At 42.6% G+C, this 20,541-nt stretch overlaps 1 protein-coding gene and 1 pseudogene across 1 annotated transcript in view; both read left to right on the top strand.

Annotated features, from left to right (window-relative positions):
• The window catches only part of CPM (carboxypeptidase M), an 84,024-nt gene that overhangs the window by 30,690 nt on the left and 32,793 nt on the right, over positions 1-20,541 (top strand). The window contains exon 3 of the mRNA XM_035256988.3: positions 12,506-12,603. Within this exon, the coding sequence (XP_035112879.1) occupies positions 12,506-12,603 (98 nt within the window). The remainder of the gene's footprint in view (positions 1-12,505; positions 12,604-20,541) is intronic.
• LOC144577773 (small ribosomal subunit protein eS21 pseudogene) lies at positions 17,459-17,939 on the top strand (annotated as a pseudogene).

Here is a 20,541-nt window from a genome sequence, read left to right as displayed (position 1 = left end):
CAGCTTTTTATTTAGAAAATTTTCAATATTATATAAAAAAATACAAAAATAGTAAAATAAGCACCCACTCAGTCTTCATATACAGCCTCCAGTTGTTAATATTTTGCCACATTTGCTTTATACACAATACCAAGCAACAATACAAATACCAAGCAATACCATGTGGCTAGTAAGTGACAGAGCTGGGTTTTAGCCCTGACACTTTGATTCCACACATTTCATCCTTCTATAAGATGCCACTAAAGAAGATACTGCATATCATCTCATCTCAAATGCTGTGTTCAGGCAGAGGATGTGCTGTGGAAATGATGGTTTTGATGTCCTTAGTAAACTACTGATCTACTTTTGAGATTTATATCTCAAAACAGTGATGCTAGTGAGAAGTCCACCCTTGTTAATCCATCAAATGTCCCGGTTTTAGGTCAAATTTGAGGGAACCTAATTTTGGCAACTTCAGAGTCTCTCCTGCTGTTTGGGAGCTCAGCATCCTTCACTCTGGACTCTGACTTGCTTCACTTTAGAATGAAACTTTTTAAGGTACAATCTCAGGGAGTAGGATGACGGAAAGAAAAGTCTTTCTTCTCCAGAGTAGTTTATTTGGAAGCTAGTAAATTAATTGCCATTATTCCTTGCCACTAAAGGATGTGTTGTTATGGTAGCAATAGATAGACAGTAGTGCTGTGCAGACCTCCAACAAACTATCTTTTCTGGGGTCAAAAGAATCTGAATTAAACTCTTCTTAAGTTATAGCTCTGTGAAAACCTGCAGGCACTCATAATAAATAAGAACACCAGGCCAGGCACTGTGGCTCATGCCTGTAACCCTAACACATTGGGAGGTTGAGGTGGGTGGATTGCTTGAGCTCAGGAGTTCAAGACCAGCCTAGACAATATGGCAAAATCCCATCTCAACAAAAAAATACAAAAATTAGCCAGGAGTGGTGACCCATGCTTGTAGTCTCAGCTACTCAGGAGCCTAAGGTGGGAGAATCGCTTGAGCCCTGTGAGGTCAAGGCTGTAGTGAGCCATGATTGCACCACTGCATTCCAGCCTGGGTGACAGAGTGAGACAAATAGGTCAGGAAGAAATAAAACGTCAACACTGAACTAGAATGTCCCTGACACATCGTAAAAAGAGAAACCTCAGACAGACAATAAATGTATAGTGCTAGTTGTAATATTGTACCTTTTAAAATAACCTTTAAGAAATCTCTAAGTATTCACTTTTTGTATTTTAAGATAATGCTTGATCTTGCTCTTATTATAGCTGAATTGCCCTTCGAAAAGATGATCTGATTATGTTTGACCTCTTCCCCAAGGAACTAAAAAGGGAAGTTCTTGGCTTTTTATAGTATGAGGCCCCTAGAGGTTTTCATTTTGGGAATTTAAAAACAAGTTTCCTGTATCTATACGATAAAAAAAAAAAAAACCTAGAGGGGAACATAGAAAAATTATAATAATTGGAGCATGATAATTAACATTGTTTTTAAAACTCCATTCTTAAAAATGTCTTATAATTTATGAGTTAAACTTTAAAATGTTTAGAGGAAGGGGAACAGGTTTATGAGCCTCTGACCTGGGAATGGAGTGGGAGGAATAGAGAAGGTGGAGTTGCAAGAGGAAAAAGGCTGAGGAATTTTCCTACAGTGTTCCTGTTTTTGTTGATGGTTAGTAATTAATGAGACAAGCTGTTCTGTTTCTCTGGAAGTCTGGACTGTCTTGAAGAAAAAAAAAAAAAAAGAAAATCTATTGCAACTCAATGCAGCTTCAGATTTTTCTTTTTTTTTTTTCAATTAAAAAATAAACTGTCCCTAATTTAGAAATTGAAATTCCCAAACCTCTCCATTCACCTGTTTAGGAAGAAATGAAATGGAACCTTAACCTCTACATTTCTTGGGTATAATATCAAAACTTTAATGCCATGGAGGCAAATGTGTAAGCAAATGAAACCCTATCTCCCCATAATGTTGGAAGAATCTAACTTGAAGCCAGACATTTGGCTTGGATCTTGGCACTTTCTCATATGGAAATATTCCAAGAAGGTCCATTGACTCTTGATTTGATCTAGAAAATTGGGTTTTTTAAGAGCCCACCCAAGATGGCACCTCATAGACTAGCCATGGAGTTTTTCATCAATACTAGAAAATAATTTCATCTAATCTCTAGACCAGGGGTGACCCAGACTCCAATTGAACTTCCTCAGGTTTGTTTTTTAATTTACCCAATCATTCATTCACTCAGCAAACACTTATCAATCATTTGCTATGTATATGGCAGACACTACACTAGATTTTGCAAGCACAGAGATACACAATCTTTTTTTTCCTTGCTTGCAGGAAAAAAAAAGTGACGGGAAGGGTTGCAGGGGTACTAAATTAGCTGGGTGTGGTGGTGTGCAGTAAAGACACTCATTTCTATTTCTGACATCACTTTCATCCTTTGATAAAATGGAGTCCAAATGAAGCATGCTGTTGAGTAAACTTCCCTTTGGGTGACTGATCAAATGTGACCCAGATCCCATGGCTCCACTGCTTTTCCTGCAGTAGCTCCCTGTGGCATCATGATAGCGCCCAATCCCCTCAGCACGCACACCAGACCTCAAAAGTTCGAAGGAAGTACTACGAAAGTTCGAAGGAAGCATCTAACTCAGGGTGGTAGGGGATGGGGCTGAGCAGGAGAAAGGTCAGGAAGGTACTGGATGGCAGGAGGCTTTTAGCTGAGCCTTGAAAAGGCAAGGAGAAGTTGGCCACTTTGATGGGGTGGGCTAAGGACTGTCCGTGCCGAAGAAAGAGCAGGTATTAAAGGTGCCAGAGCATGCAGTCAGCTCGTTTAGGAACTACACATAATGAAGAATGGCTGAGGCCTAGTGTATGGGATTGGGGTGGGAAACCCAAGGCAGGAAGAAGACAGACCCCGCGAGGTCTGGTGTGCGTGCTGAGCGGATTGGGCGCTATCACGATGCCACAGGGAGCTACTGCAGGAAAAGCAGTGGAGCCATGGGATCTGGGTCACATTTGATCAGTCACCCAAAGGGAAGTTTACTCAACAGCATGCTTCATTTGGACTCCATTTTATCAAAGCATGAAAGTGATGTCAGAAATAGAAATGAGTGTCTTTACTGCACACCACAACACCCAGCTAATTTTTGTACTTTTTGCAGAGAACTCCAACTCCTGACCTCGAATGATCCCCCTACCTTGGCCTCCCAAAGTGCTGGGATTACAGGCATGAGCCACCACGTCCAGCCTAAAACACATTTTCTAACCTTTCTTTACTTCTGGGTCACCTCCACAAAATTTTACGGTTCTGGGAACCCCTATGTGAAAAAGCACAGGTATCAGCAGTAAGTATACTGAACATTCACTAGAGGAAAAAATAATTTTCCTGGTTTGAGTTAGTTATAGAAGCAATGTCATATGGAAAGGGCTAGACTATCCTGCAGAAATAGAAGACCCACAAATTGCTATTTTATAACAGAAAAATAAAGATTTTGATCTCACTCCTATGTCCATTACTGAACAGTTGTGGTTCTGCTCCCAGTCATCTTCCCCCCAGGACCCAGGCTGACAGAGCACCCTCTATCCAATCATTGCCTGTCTTGTGTCAGAGAGAAAAGAGATGGCAAATCATGCATTGGCCCTTAAAGCTCTGCCAAGAAGTGGTGCATATCATTTCTGCCCACATTTCACTGGCCAGAGCAAGTGTCATGATATGGCTGAGTTCATCAGGACACCAGATGTTGGGCCACCAATAATACAACCCACCACTGAGGTCTTTACTAAGAAGGTGACCCGGACCTTGGGAAATGGCCATGATTTACCTGGTAGACACAGCAGGAGAGCAAAAGAAAAATATGGCAGCATTGTTATGAAATCCAGACTTGGCCACATGAAACGCTTTTTTTTTTTTGAGACTCCTATGTCCATTACTGAGGCTCTCTCTGTCACCCAGCTGGAGTGCAAAGGTAGAATCTCGGCTCACTGCCACCTCTGCTTCTCAGGTTCAAGTGATTCTCCTGCCTCAGTCTCCCAAGTAGCTGGAATTACAGGTGCTCGTGACCATGCTCAGCTAATTTTTGTATTTTTAGTAGAGTCCAGGTTTCACCATGTTAGCCAGCTGGTCTCAAACTTCTGACCTCAAGTGATCTGCCCTCCTCAGCCTTCCAGAGTTCTGGGATTACAGGCATGAGCCACCGAACCCAGCTGTGAAACCTTAGAAAACTGACTTCAAGGCAGAATGCTTCGCACTGACAAATCTTAGGATGCCACTTTACAGAAATATTCTGAAGAGAGAAAAACCCAAGTGAGTCAGAGCAGCCTGGGGAAGCCTCTTAGAACCAGGATTCTGTGGAATTCAGAGGATTTTAAAAGGCAGAAAATCCAGTGAGGCCATTTTAGGCTAAAACAACATAAATAAAATGGGGCTGTGCCTAGGGTGCTAGTGTGCAGAAAGGAACCTGCCTCCTGTGGGAGCATTAGTGTTAGCAGATAGTGGAACATTCGGGTGGAGGGTAGGTGATGGAGGACCCTGAATGCCCAGGGGAAGAATTTGGATGTGATGTGCCAATATTTTTCAAGAAAAAGAAGTTGCCAGGCGCAGTGGCTCATGCCTGTAATCCCAGCACTTTGGGAGGCTGAGGTGGGTGGATCACCTGAGTTCGCAAGTTTGAGACCATCCTAACCAACATGGAGAAACCCCATCTCTACTAACAATACAAAATTAGTCAGATGTGGTGCCTGCCTGTAGTCCCAGCTACCCAGAAGAGTGAGGCAGGAGAATCACGTGAACCCAGGAGGCAGAGATTGCAGTGAGCCGAGATCGCGCTGTCTCAAAAAAAACAAAAAGCAGTCCTGGAGATACATCAATAATTTTTGAAATGTTACAGTAGTTATTTGAACATCTACTATGTGCCAGGCACTGTTAGATTATCAGTGAACAAAACCAGCAACCTGAACAAAATGGTGAACACAACATGCATTGCCCTTGTGGGTTACATTTTGGTTGAGACAGATACCATATAGGTAAACAAATATACAATCTCAAAGAGTGAAAAAGTTGTGAAGAAAGATGACACAGGATTAGAGAGTGACTAGGGTGTATATGGTGACAGCGGTGGTGGTGGTGCAACCAGGGGGTGGGGTGGATGGCAAGACAGCTGTGGAGACTGGTGAGCATGAGGTGGTCCCTGGGAACAACCAGGGCTCCATGCCCTACCCTCAGAGCACCATCCCAGGGTTAGCATACTCCACTGAGCAAAGCTTCCTTGTCCAGGTGATCAATTAATTAGAAGAGCCAGGAATGCTGGGCCCAAAGAGGTAGACCAGAGAGAAAATGCAGGGTACATGGATTTCAGATCCACATAGAACCCCTGGGGACCACTGAGTCCCACAACCTCAACAGGGCCCAAAGTTATACTCACAGAGCAGGTGGCCTCATTTCAGACCCCCCTCATTTTAGACATTGTGCGATGGGAAATTCCATGCAGCAGAAGCTGGAGTCAAATGCCTGCCTATTTCTCATTCTGTGTTGGGATGCCCCCTGTGTTCCTCTCACTCCCTTGTTAAACTGAACTGCAAAATTCATGGTTCTAAGTAGATTTTAGAAGTGACCTAGGCAGAAGAAACATCCCAGCCCCTTCATTACTTCAGAGCAGAATAGAGCCCTTACTCTTATCACAATCGCAGAAGGCCCCTGGGACACCTGACTCCCTGAGACCCTTTCTTGGCAGGTTCCCCTGTCCATAAACAAGGTCAGGAATTCCCTGCCCACTACACAGAGTATGACAGTTAAGCTCCATTGGGACCCTGTGGCTGACCTTGGGTGGGCTGGGGGCATCACATCTGTACAGGCTCTAGGCTTGCCAAGTTCAGAAACAGACTGGCTGTTCATGTGGACTGGCCCAAACCTGAAACTCTACAGAAAGCTCAGTGTCTGCATGCTAGGTGGTTAGCCATGAAAAAAGATGTATCCCCCAAAGACAGGGTGTGTATGGTGCAGATGGATTTCGTCCATGTCTTTCCTTCCCTTGCCACTTCAGCCACCCTACTTTCTTTTTTCTTTTTTAGCCAGTTTTTTTTTTTTTTAAGTTATGGGATATATAATGTTTGTTACATAGATATACACGGGCCACGGTGGTTGGCTGCACCTTATCAACCCTTCATCTAGGTTTTAAGCCCCACATGCATTTGGCGTTTGTCCTAATGCTCTCCCTCCCCTTGCCCTCCACCCCCCAGCAGGCCCCAGTGTGTGATGTTCCCCTCCCTGTGTCCATGTGTTCTCATTGTTTAACTTCCCCTTATGAGAGAGAACATGCCTACCCTACTTTCTTAGCCTGTTTGCTGACTCACATTCAAACTGAGTGCAGGGAGAACACCTAGCAGCCTGACCCCAGAAGTGCAGCTACTCCAGATTCCGCAGCTCTGGGGCAAACAGAGTGACTAAAGCTCACTTGTAGTCCTTAAATGGAGAGCAATTTGGGACAGCACCAGCTAATTAAACAAAACCAAGGGAGCAGACAATAGCCACTTCTCAAACCATCCTCATTGTGCCCCTCGACTCCCTCCTTCCATTTTCAGTACTACATAAAGGGGAGAAAGACAATCACCTCAACAACGGAAGTCAATACATAGCAAGTTTGCTTCACACGCTCACATTTCTTTTTTTTTTCTTTGACTTATTTTTGATGTTTTTCATTTTCCATCTCTGAGGTGATTAGCAGTGCAGCCTAGTGGTCAAGAACAGAGCAGGATAGACCACCCAGTCCTGACCCTTGTTACAGTGATTCTTAAGCTTTCAGGTGACTGGAAATCACCTGGAGAGCTTATTAAAACACAGCTCACCAGCCACATGTGGTGGCTCATGCCTGTAATCTCAGCACTTTGGGAGGCCCAGGACTCTGGGCAGATCACTTGAGATCAAGCATTCGAGACCAGCCTGGCCAACATGGCGAAATCCATCTCTACTAAAAATACAAAAATTAGCCGGTGCACCTCTGTAGCCCTGGCTACTCTGGAGTCTAAGGCATGAGAATCATTTGAACCCAGGAAGTGGAGACTGCAGTGCGCTGAGATTGCTCCACTGCACTCCAGCCTGGGGAATAAATCAACAAAGTGAGACTCTGCCTCAATAAAAAAACAGAAGAACACAGATTACTGCTCCCCAATCCCAGAGTTTCTCATTAGCACATCCAGGGTGGAATGCAAGGATGTGGATTTCTAACAAGTTCCCAGGTGATGCTGATACTCTTGGTCCTGTGACCATACTTGGAGAACCTCTGCCTTATGAAGTTACCAAAACTGTTGACTTGTGTGAGAGGACAGCCCTATCCCTAACCACCTGTGGCTATTAGGGTTAAATGAGTAAATATAGGTAAAATGCTTTGAGCTGTGAATAACACAATGCAAGCATAGCTAGTCTGGAAACTTCGCCCATGCCTTTTGTCCCTGTTTTGTTAACCTCCATTTGTTTTGTTTGTAATAAACCACTTAGCCAGGTACCTCTTCCTCTCCTTCAAATCCAGAAGGCGTGTGAACTTTGGAGACTGTTTAAACTGACCTAAATCATATGTGATTTTCAACTCTTCAGCGGGTTCACTCATTATTTAATTGGGCTCTGCGTGCTGTATGTAATAAACTTCTTGTGTGTGGGGGATAGTGGGAATGTGCATACGTGAAATTGACGTCAGATCCCTGGATCATAGCGAGGGAAGGTGAAAGGAACTCACACTACAGTGCAGCCTTACACCAGCCTTGCCAGTAGCGCTGTTACTCCCACTACTAGAGGAAACTGAAACTCAGTTCATTGAGGAAGCTCTCTCAAGCTTTGACTTAGGTCAAAGGTGACTTGTAAGGATACACAGAGAAACATGAAAGCCTGGGAAACCAGCTGATCTATTACTCTGTGTACCAGAACTTTATGTATCAGACCAAACACACAACAAGCCTCATGAAAAACTGGAATGTGCTTCACGTCACTGCAGCTTTGCCCCAGTGATGGGGCCACCCACGTCTCTGCTTCTCCCTAGGCATGTCTCATTGAGACTCTCCACAAAGAGATAGTCTGATGGAGTTGTGACATTAACACCCAGTGTGGAATGTCCTGATAGGGTAGCCTCAGATTCAGTTGTCTTGCCCTGTAATCAGTCATAGCCAGGAAGCAAGCCCAGTCTTACTGCAGGTTGCAGACCATAGCAACACAATGCTGAAAGAACTGCCTGGGAACTTTTTCCCCACAGTGGGGTTGGCTTTGGCCTGTCTACACTTTCAGGGACATTGAAGTAGCCTTAGGTCCTCAGAAGAGCACAGATTTTGGAGTCAGACAGACTTGGATTTGAACCCTGCCTCAGTCACTTAAGTTTCCTCAAATATACATTGTGGCTATCACACACCTCACAGGTGTTGTGAAGCTCAAATAACGTAAAGTGCTTAGCAGAGTGCCTGGCTCGTAGCTTCTGCACTTCATGAATGATAGGGTTTGGGATTTCTTTAATTTAAAAAACTGGAAATAAGGAAAGGTGAAAATAATTACTCAACTTTATCATCCTGTCATTTAGCCTGTTATCCCTGACAGTGTGCCATTTTCAATCCTGTAGGGATGCATTTGTATTGTTAATTATTTTTTAAGTGATCAGTCTCGTTCTGTCTCCCAGGCCTGGGTGCAGTGGCACAATCATAATTCACTGTAACCTCTACCTCCTGGGATCAAGGGATACTTCCACCTCAGCCTCCTGAGTAGTTAGGATTACAGACACATGCCACCACACCCAGTTAATTTTTAAAGTTTTTGTAGAGATGGCATCACACTATATTGCTCAGGCTGGTCTCAAACTCCTGGCCTCAAGTGATCCTCCCACCTCAGCATCCCGAAGTACTGGGATTACAGGCATGAGCCACCATGCCTGGCTTCATCCATTATTTAATTTAGGCTTTATATGCTACAAAGCTATAGCTTTTTAATAGGAAGTCTGTTTTACATAGTTGTAATTATATAATTTTGCATTCTTTTTCCACATTACAAAATATTTTAATGTTATAAATTCTGTATGTAATTTTAGTGAACATGCTAAAATTTATATAAAATGACTTATCATTGTACACCAAATAGAGACAACCAACAGAGAATTGGTTGAATAAATGGTAGTGCATTCACATAATAAAATATGAATTAGCCATTTATAAAGATGGATTAGGGCCGGGTGCAGTGGCTCACACCTTTAATCCCAGCACTTTGGCAGGCCGAAGCGGGCAGATCATGAGGTCAAGAGATTGAGACCATCCTGGCCAACATGGTGAAACCCCCTCTCTACTAAAAATACAAAAAATTAGCTGGGCGTGGTGGCAGGCACCTGTAATCCCAGCTACTCAGGAGGTTGAGGCAGGAGAATTGCAAGAACCCGGGAGGTGGAGGTTGCAGTGAGTCGAGATAGCGCCACTGCACTCCAGCCTGGTGACAGAGTGAGACTGTTTCAAATAAAAAAAAGAGATAGATTAGAGGTATATTTCTTAACACAGAAACATGTTCACAATTATATGTAAAATGAAATGGTTGTACCTTAAATATCAACTACCTCTCAAATCTGTCTGGATATTTTCCTACCTCAGTCTCAGCAACTTTCAAACTTTAATGAGGCTCCCAATCACAAAGGTACTTGTTAATTCCAGTTTCAGGCTTTACCCCAAGAGTTTGATTGAGGCTGGGGCTCAGGAATTGGCATTTTTACAAGGATCCCAGGTGCCTCTGATGTGGGAAAGTTACCTCACCCATTTCTGCCTATTGAAGCTATACTTAATTTTCCAGGCTTCTCCTACTTTCCCCTGAACTCCTGTAGTACTGGTAGCACTTGTATGCTTCCTTGTCTTAGAGTCTTAGCAAACACTTCTAAATTGTAAAACTTTTCCTGATCCTTCAGGCAAGCCTAGTTGCACACCCATGTCATAGCCCCAGGATTTGTGTGACTTCCTGAATAGAGATACTGAAGTAACCGGAATCCAAACTTCATTTCCTTTGCGGTGGAGAGAGAGAGGCTGAGTACTTCAGAACTCTTTAGCACACCTGTTACAGCAGGAACTTTTGGGAATAAAGGTAGTCTTTTTAACCTTGATGTATAACAAAAATAAAACCTTGTTTAGATTACTTTTACTTACCTCGACAGTCAGGTTGTGAAAAGTAAATAGTCTGTCCTTTGTGTATTTACTCTGGTCTAGGCCAGAGACAGCCAGTAAGTTGGAGAGGGCAGTTAAAATCCTTCTAGAGGCCTGTCATTTCAAAGAATAGTTTTCTTCCTGTCTGTTGGTTGATTTTCATTCTCAGACTATGTCATTGAGGATATTTAAGGTAAGATTCTCATCTTGCAGTTCACTTAGCGGCCACTCGTGCTAAAATTCAGATTGAGTTACACATCAGAGGACTTCTTCACTTAGATTTTATCAGTGTGATTTCCCTCCTTCCTTAAACTAAATAATATTGGATATCCATATCAAGTCAGGCTTTTGTCATCTTACATTATTTTTTATATAACAGGCCAGCTGTTGCAGATGCATGCTTATAAATAACTATTGCTAAATATTATGTTGAGATGATACTGAATTTTTCCTTGCTTGTAAAAGGACTAGACCATATTCTGTACAAATAGTTAACACAGAAGAATTCCTCGGAAACAAACCTTTAAAAGCCAGGTATAGTAGCTCACTCATGCAAAGTTCCTTGTTTCATATGAAAATGGTAACTTTGTAGAAGTCAAGCTCCAGACAACGAAGACTTGACAGTGTTGGGGCATGGAAAGTTCTGGTTAATCAAATGCTTCTGATGGGGAATCACCAGATGGAGTACACTTGTCCACGTGGTAAACTCAGAATCACTCTTCAGAACCTTGTGTAGAGGCATCATCTGTAGCACCCTACATCCATAAAGGTTTTCATCAGCCTCTCCTTGAAAAAAATTAACCTTTTTTTAATTCTATACCCACACAGTTCACTACACACACATCTATGATATGTCACACTCTAGTATATGTTTGTGTGTTGCTATTCTCTGACAGCTTAGAAATTCATTGGGCATAGAGCATGTGGCTTATTTGTGCAGCCTAATCCAGGTTCAATGCCTGGATATAGTATTCATCAAACAGGTGTATGAATAAGAATTCTGCACTGAACAGGGGATATAAATCATATAAACTACATTTTGTGGGTGTTTTCTGAGAAGTCCTGGAATAACAAAATTTAAAGTATCACCTTATCATGACAAATTTCCATACAATATTGTTATAATAAATTATCAATAAATGTTGAAAATAACAAGTCCAGTGTCTGGTTTTCCCTGAGTCCCTGATGGCAACTGCATGCTCCCCAGTCTGTGGGACTACTGATTTAAAAGCTAGATCTGAAATTCTACAGAAACCTGCTCAACATTAGCCCGTTGTCTACGTTAAATTCCTCTCCTGGGCTCTTAAATTCCTCAGAGGTTGAATTATGACAGATATTTAAACTTTGTACATACATGATGGATAGCAAACATCCCCACATCTCTAATGTGAGTATATTAAAAGTGCCAGACAATTTTAAAATTGAAAGTGACTTCTTCATTTTTACTGGTTAGGAAACCAAGCCTCTTAGGAGACAAGCAGTTTTTGTTAGGGGGAGGAGCACTAGAATTGACGTCAAATAGACCAGAGTTCAGTTCTTGGCTCAGAGGCTCAAATCATTGCCTCTAATTGGCGGTGTGATCATAAGCCCTTTACTTAATATTTTTGAAGATCGTTTTTTTTCTTTTGTAAAGTTTTGTTAATAATCCATCTCAGTGGGTCATGACAAGGGATTACTTGAGATTACCTGAGTCAGAGCCGCACAAGTGATATCTGCACAAAACAAATCCTCAGGGAGCTTTCATCTCTGCCCTTTTTTGCCCAAATCACACAGAGCTAAGACTTAGACACTTTCTTTGGGTTGTGGTTCCCACTTTACCTGACAGGAGTCACACATAATGAGGTTGCTAGCAAGGGGCTGTGTCACATCAGCATTTAAATACAGAATTCAGGATCTCCTACGTTAAAAACCATCTCCCTTCTGAGTTACTTTCATTGCTGTTGTTTTTTCTCTTTCATTGTACTTCAAGTTATGATACCATCCCAGTCAACCATCGACTATAATTTAACCTTGTATAATTGTGTGAATTAGCAGATCCTAGGAGCCTCCAGGATCTTAGAGCATAGTATATACACATTTTAGAAAAATAAGATCTGCATCGCCTAATAAGTCTTCAACTTTTAAAAATCACATTCTAAAATAATAAGTGAATTTGTGCGGAATTGAAGGGGTTTCCATAAATTCTGGCAGTAAACGAAGAGTGTGTTAAGCACGGAGATGTTAGTCATAAAAACTTAAGTCACCGTGAAACAGTCAAGCGATCAGGTAGGGGAAGCAGCACAGCATCCTGTTTCCCGTTCTTATTCTCCAGAATTCATTTGTCATTTAAAGAGACAATTTACTTTTCCCTCTTTTCTTTCCTGTAAAGGTAGACACCTGTGGGTTCTTGTTGTGGGGCGGTCTCCAAAGGAACACAGAATTGGGATTCCGGAGTTCAAATACGTGGCGAATATGCATGGAGATGAGGTACGTATGTGGCTTGAATTTCTGAAATGTCACCAGAGAAGCTTCCCCTAGGGTCTCATGAGCTCTGTGTAAATGCTACAGAGGAAGCTTGGAGAAGTCTCCAGCATGCATTGTAGCAAAGAAGCAAGGCCTGGAGAGGTCGTCCTGTGAGGCCTGTGGGATGTTAAGGAATCAGAGTCCAACAACCACCACAGCTGTGTGGCTGTGCACCCAGTGCCCTGTCAGAGTAACTGGGGCTTCGGAAGAAAAACAGTTCCCCAGCCCTGAGCTTCTACCTGCCAATCCCTGCATCTCCTTTCTGGGTTGAGTTTTCCCACCTCCTGGTCAGCATGAAGGTGAGCCAGCAAAGGAGCTGTATTTTATCTGAACATACAATCATCAGAAACTCCCAAATAGCTACCCAAATTCCTGTGATCTGGCTTTTCAAATGCTTTTGTTAACTCTCTCTCAAATCGATTACTCAATGTCTTTGGTGCTCCAGTTTAGACAGTCACATTTAGGATTCTCTCCTACCCACCTTTCAACAAACACTTGGCTGGGTGGAGTGGCTCATGACTATAATCCCAATACTTTGGGAGGCCAAGGCAGACAGATCACTGAGGTCAGGAGTTCGAGACCAGCCTGGCCAACATGGTGAAACCTTGTCTCTACTAAAAATAGAAAAAATTAGCCAGGTGTAGTGGTGCACACCTGTAATCTCAGCTACTTGGGAGGCTGAGGCAAGAGAATTGCTTGAACCCAGGAGGTCAAGGCTGCAGTGAGCCAAGATTGTGCCACTGCACTACAGCCTGGGAGACAGAGTGAGACTCCATCTGAAAAAAAAACAAAAACAAAAAACAACACTCTTAAATTCCTTAATAATATCCTGCCTCTTTTCCAACTTAGCAGGGATAAACTCTACTTTTATTTTTAGGTTTTACAAAATATCATTTACCACTGTTACCTACCCAACCATTCTTGCCAGGCAGTTGAAGATGTTCGCCTTTGTTTCTTACCTTGCTTCCTCAGACTATTTTGAGACCATGACAACCAAAGTATTTTCTGTTTACCAGGACTCTATAAAACTGAGGAATCAAAGAGTTCCCAGCCATTACAATAAGGAAATTTTGCAAAGGAATATGAGTATTACCCTGGAAAACTCAACTTGTAACTTTAGAGACTTTCTAATTTACATGGGTATTCCGATAAGTACTACCTGCTGACTTGTTAAAACTCTTCTGAATTCGCAATAGTATGGCTGGCATGCTCTAATCAGTGCTGAGCTTCCTCTTCTGGCATAGCCCCTCCCAAACTCTACAGGAACTGGATCCACCTTTCATGATACACTCTGCCTGCCCTTGCCAGGCATGCTGCCCAACCTGTTCTGCTGAGAGAGGATACTTCTTGCAGCTGGAGCTAAGATGCAAGCACCTGCCTCAAACAAAGCAATAAGTCTTTTAACCCGATTTTGGGGTGGGTGCAAGTTTAGTCCATCTGTGACTTTTTGAGCATAACGGGCAATTTCTTTAAAAAAGACTACACTGCAAGGAGTCTGACCAAAGTTGGTTTTAATAAAACAGCTGTTCATTACAGACAGCAGCTCAGACTGCCTTTTCCTTTTGCTATCAAGTCTATTGATCAAGGTGCCTCAGAATGTATTTTTGTTGTTGTTGTTTTTTGGTTTTTGATTTTTTTGAGACAGAGTTTCCCTCCTGTTTCCCAGGCTGGAGTGCAATGGTGTGATCTTGGCTCTGCAACCTCCACCTACAAGGTTCAAGCGATTGTCCTACCTCCACCTCCTGAGTAGCTGGGACTATAGGCATACACCACTACTGCCAGCTAATTTTTTTTTTTTTTTTTTCTTTTTAGTAGAGATGAGGTTTCACCATTTTGGCCAGGCTGGTCTCGAACCCCTGACCTCAGGTGAGCCACCTGCCTCAGCCTCCCAAAATGCTGGAATTACAGGTCAGCCACTGCGCCAGGTTCAGAACGCATTTGTAACAAGAGACATATGGCATTCATTGTCTTTCGTAGTTTATTTATTGAATTCCTGGCATTTCAGAGATTTCATCCTGCTACTCTGAAATTAGTCCTCAGAACTGAAACTTCCAAAGATAAGCAAGAGTGCTTTCCCTCACCTACCACCGAATTTGCTTATTCTTTCCATGCACTTTCCTACATTTCTGGCATCTTGCTGTCTGGGTAGCTGGCGTGTCCTTTCAAATCAGGGCTTGCTAGTTCATTTCTTTGAGAAATGCTGAGGGCTGAGACTAGACAGTGGGGGAAAGTCCCAGTGTATTTTGGGGTGGGAATTTGAAGCACTATTTACTCTCTTATGTGTCCCAGCTCGTGGCAATGTTTGGGAGCTCTATGGGGCCAGTAAGAAATTTATTTTTCTGAATTTGAGATCTCATCTATTCTGCCCTCTCTATGCCTCCAGGAGATGGAGAAAGTGATGGCTTAACATTGGAGCAGAGAAGTCCTTCTGAATACAGGATCTAATAACCCATTTTTTTCTCCTATAGATCTTTTGAAATTGAAAGCTTTTTTTTTTTTAGATAGAGTTTTGCTCTGTTGCCAGGCCGGAGTGTGGTGGCGCAATCTCGGCTCACTGCAACCTCTGCCTCCAGGGTTCAAGTGATTCTCCTGCCTCAGCCTCCTAAGTAGCTGAGACTGCAGGCATGCACCACCACACCCAGCTAATTTTTGTATTTTTAATAGAGACAGGATTTCTCCATGTTGGCCAGGATGGTCTCAATCTCTTGACCTCGTGATCCACCCACCTCAGCCTCCCAAAGTGCTGAGCCATTGTGACAGGTGTGAGCCATTGTGCCCGGACGAAAGATTTTTAAGAAACAACAGAGCTAACATTTTAGGGCAGTGGTTCTTAACTGTTTGGGGATGTATTCCTTGCTATTCTGGTATAAATTTGATCTCTGACTTCTTGATCTTCAGGATCATCTAGGAGTTTATGGACCTTAGATAGAGAATTCCAGCAGGGAACACACACACACTGAGTGGCAGGGTGGACAGAACTGACCTCACTATTTTCAAAATGGGACCCCATTCTGACTGTGTGTGTATATTTCTGTATGTATGTTTCCACACCTAATACCATGGCTAGATGACAGGCAGCATCGGCGGCAGCATCAGGGAGACTCAGTTCTGCTGATGACACCTACCAATTTCCCCCATGTATTTTTATTTTACCCATTTATGCCTTGTTTTAGAATTGGGTCTTTTTTAAATTAGAAATTGTCTGGTGGCCAAAAAGCATATGAAAAAATGTCCAACAACACTAATCATCAGAGAAATGCAAATCAAAACCACAATGAGATATCATGTCACACCAGTTAGAATGGCTATTATTAAAAAGTCAAAAAATAACAGATGCTGATGAGGCTGCAGAGAAAAGGGATTCCTTATACACCGCTGGTGGGAATGTGTAAATTAGGTTAACCGCTGTGGAAAGCAGTGTGGCAATTTCCCAAAGAACTTAAGACAGACCTACCATTCAGCCCAGCAATCCCAATATTTACCCAAAGGAATATAAATTGTTCTGCCATAAAGACACATGCACACATATGTTCACTGCAGCACTATTCACAATAGCAGAGACATAGTGTTAGTTTAGATGCCCATCAATGGTAGACTGGATAAAGAAAACGTGGTAAATATACATCATGGAAGGCTATGCAGCCATAAAAAAAAGAACAAGATCATGCACCTTTGACCTAATCCTAAGCAAACTAATGCAGGAAAAGAAAATCAAACACTGCATGTTCTCACTTATAAGTGGGAACTAAACATTGAATACACATGGGCATAAAGAAAGGAACAATAGTCACCAGCACCTACTTGAGGGTGGAGGCTGGAAGGAGGGTGAGGATCAAAAACCTACCTATTAGATACTATGCTTACTACCTGAGTGATGAGATAATTCATACCCCAAATCTCTACAACACACGATTTACCTATAGAGCCAATCTGCACATGTACCCCTGAAACTAAAATAAAAGTTAAAAAAAGCAAAAATTATTACAAAATCAACATATGCTCAGGTTAGGAAAAGTATAAATAAAAAAGAAAACCTTATATACTGACCTTCCCAAAATTAATGCTCTTAATATTTCCAGATATATGTGTGGGCATGCACTTTTACCAAAACAGACTGTGCTATTTGCAACATTTTTAAAGGTAATACTAGCTACTTTTTGTACCAATAAATCTTAATCCTATCTTTACCTTTTTTTTTTTTTTGAGACGGAGTTTCACTCTTATTACCCAGGCTGGAGTGCAATGGCGCAATCTCGGCTCACCGCAACCTCCGCCTCCTGGGTTCAGGCAATTCTCCTGCCTCAGCCTCCTGAGTAGCTGGGATTACAGGCACGCGCCACCATGCCCAGCTAATTTTTTTGTATTTTTAGTAGAGATGGGGTTTCACCATGTTGACCAGGATAGTCTCGATCTCTTGACCTCGTGATCCACCCGCCTTGGCCTCCCAAAGTGTATCCTATCTTTATCTTATCTCCCGCTTTCTAGTTTCTCTAATTGTCCTCAAATGCCTCTAATATTACCCAAATCAGGATCCAGTCCTGGCCCATGTATCACATTTAGTGGATATGTTGGATCTCTTGGATCTCATTTAATCTAGTATCTTTTTATGATGATACCAGACTTGATGAAAAGCTCAATCAGTTGTCTGCCCTGTTGAATGCCACATATTCTCGATTTTTTGTTTGCTTCTATATAGTATCATTGCAGTTGTACCTCTAGTCCTTGTCTTTACTTCAAACTGGTAATTAAATGTAAAGGTTTGCTGAATTTAGGCAAAAATTTTTGGCTAATATACATCTTAAGAGTTGTAGGTGTGACCTGGAAGCACTCGCGGAGGCCCCCACCTTGCCACTGATTTCTCTGCCAGGTGACACGTGGCTTCCTTTTTCTACTCCTGCGGCATGGTGGCAGGAGGCGCGGCCTCGAGATGCAGAATAAGGCCACAGAGTTCGTGGACCTGTACGTGTGTGTGCCGCAGAAATGCTCCACTAGCAACCGCATCATCAGTGCCAGGGACCACGCATCCATCCAGATGAACGTGGCGGGGGTTGACAAGGTCACAGGCAGGTTTAATGGCCAATTTAAAACTTAAGCTATCTGCAGGGCCATGGGTAGGATGAGTGAGTCAGATGATTTCATTCTCCAATTGGCCAAGGCCAATGGCATCATCTCAAAGAACTTTTGACTGGAGAGAATCGTGGAAGCAGAGTATTTGTCATAAATAAACAGTGAAAAAACCTAAAAAAAAAAAATAAGTTGTGAAGATAGGTTCATTTGACTGATGCTGAGGGTTCAGACTAATTCACCTGGCTACATTCAGGAATCCCGAAAGTAAGCTTTGGATAGCAAAATCAACTTAAAATGGCCCATTTTCAGCCAAGTATTGTTACAAAAGAAGTAAAGTTAAACCCACTCCTCATTTTCCATGAACTTCACGTATTCTCTTATTCTTGCAAAGGTCATTGTTCTACTAGGGGCGTAGCTCTTACTGTAGATGTTTTTCTTGTCTCAGTGACCTTCCGTTATCTCACATGCTTTCTATGCCACAGGCTAACTATGCCACATTAATCAGGCTGGCAAGTTGCCTCCTCAAACAGTGCTTTACAAGAAAATAATAACAATAGCTTACATTTATTGAGCACAGACTGCAGTAAGTGCTTCGTAGGCCTCATTTCTTTTGATCACCTCTGCAGAAGGCATGTTTTTTAGTTCTGTGTACCAAGAAGGGGGTCCAGGTTTGTGCTTGGTCACCGGCTGTGGGAACCCAGAGCCTGAGCACTTAGCCTTGTCCAGCTGTGGACCCACTCCTTTACTCTCTCTTCTCTGTTTTTAAAATGTTCTCTATCATGGTTTTAGTTATTAAGTATAGATCTATGATTTATCTCAATTTCATTTAGATGGATACTAAATTGTCCCAGCAACATTTGGGGAGAGGATTTGGGCTCATTGATTATGTAAAAGAGCAGCAAGCCCTTAGAGCGCAACACTGGAATAAATATCTTCCAGTCACCTACCTGTCCCTTTCTTTCCCCTACTCTTCACTTCTCTCTCCTTGACTGCTGGGAGCTAAAAGACAAAGCACTCATGGTGAGCCTTTATCACCTATGTTTATGCTGTTTTCAGAGCAGCGTGGGAGAAACATTTCTGGGGTTCTTTCTCATTTTAATAAGACTAGGAGGTGTTTTTCTGGTTCACCCAGGCACACACATTGTTTGCACACATATTGGCATGTTGGATTGAAGCCTCAATTCTAGGTTTAGTTTGTACAAGCTCCTAATTGGCATCACTTGACATACTACAGTTTCACCTTTTTTCTTTTTTTTTTTTTTAATTGGAAGGGTTGACTCCAGTGCAAGCTGAATGGGTTTCTCTACTATTCCTTTATGCCACAGATATTCAGATTACCTGGGGATGGGATCCCTGTCTCCTCACCTTCTCCCACACTTCATTCTGCTCCTGGCTTGCTGTGTAGTAAGCTATAACCAATACTCTAAAATCTGAGCTATACTGAAAACTGGGACCATGCCCTGAAACCAGAAGCATCTAACATCCTCAGCCTAAATGTGGATGCAGAAGAGAAGCCTAGGAAAATCTCCAGCCCTCCACACTCTTTGTTTTGTGCCTGTCTTCTATCCCATGTTTTTAAAATTGTGTAGAGAAAACATACTTCTCTTGGGTAATCTCTAGTTTGGTAAGACATCTCTAATTCCTCTCAAGTGGAAATATTGAAGCAAGGCATGACTGTGTGCTTAAAGAATTGGGTGCCCAGGCCAGGCATGGTGGCTCACACTCATAATCCCATCACTTTGGGAGGTCAAGCTGGGGAGATTGCTTGAGGCCAGGAGTTCAAGACCAGCCTGGGAAACAGAGTAAGACCTTGTGTCTAAAACAAATTTAAAAATTAGCCTAGTGTGGTGGTGCATACTTGTAGCCCCAGCTACTCAGGAGGCTGAGGTGGAAGGATTGCTTGAGTCTGGGAGGTCAAGGCTGCAGTGGGCCGTGATCACACCACACTGTACTTCACCCTGGTTGACAGAGCAAGACCCTGCCCTTAAAAAAAATTTTGAGTGCCTAGAGTTTTAAGCTAACTCTAGTAACACTAAGCAAAGTATAGGTCAGAGCCTGGGTTCAAACCCAGGTTTCCTTGACTGCAGGGTCAATGGTCTTAATTACTGTGCTGTAGGAGTAGCTATTGAATATGTTTGTTAAGTAATTTAACTAAAATGCAATTTTTTTTTTGAGAGTTGGGGTCTCGCTCTGTAACCCAGGCTAGAATGTGTTGGTGTGATCATGGCTCACTATAACCTCAAACACCTTGGGTCCAAGCAATTCTCCTACCTCAGCCTCCCATGTAACTAGGTCTAGAGGTATGTGCAACCACACCAGGCTAAGTTTTTTATTTTTTGCAGAGATAGGATCTCACAGTGTTGCCCAGGCTGTTCTCAATTCTTGGCCTCAAGTGATTTTCCAGCCTTGGCCTCCCAAAGTGTTGGGATTACAGGCTTGAGCCACTGTGTCCAGCCTAAATAGCACTTCTGCTTTTTGGGGGAGGCAGGGAGTAGGAATTTTTTTAAGCTTTCATTTCTTAAAGATCAGTGAATTATTTTTACTGTGATAGACGTGATATAGGCTTTTCTTACTGCCCTATAGTTTGATTTTGCCTGCTGCCCAGATACAGCAGATTTATCAAGACAGGGGAATTGAAAGAGAGAGTTTAATTCATTCACAGCCAGCTGAACAAGTAGACTGAATTCTTACTATTACTCAAATCAGTCTCCCCAAAAATTCAGAGACTAGGAGTTTTTAAGGATAATTTGGTGGGTAGGGGGAGAGGCAGTGGGGAGTGGTGATTGGTCAGGTCTGAGATGAAATCATAGGGCGTCAAAGCTGTCCTCCTGCGCT

The sequence above is a fragment of the Callithrix jacchus genome, chromosome 9 (genome assembly GCF_049354715.1).
Source record: "Callithrix jacchus isolate 240 chromosome 9, calJac240_pri, whole genome shotgun sequence".
NCBI classification, from domain to species: Eukaryota; Metazoa; Chordata; class Mammalia; order Primates; family Cebidae; genus Callithrix; species Callithrix jacchus.
Note: the sequence above shows the minus strand (reverse complement) of the source record. Positions and strands in the feature narration are given on the sequence as shown.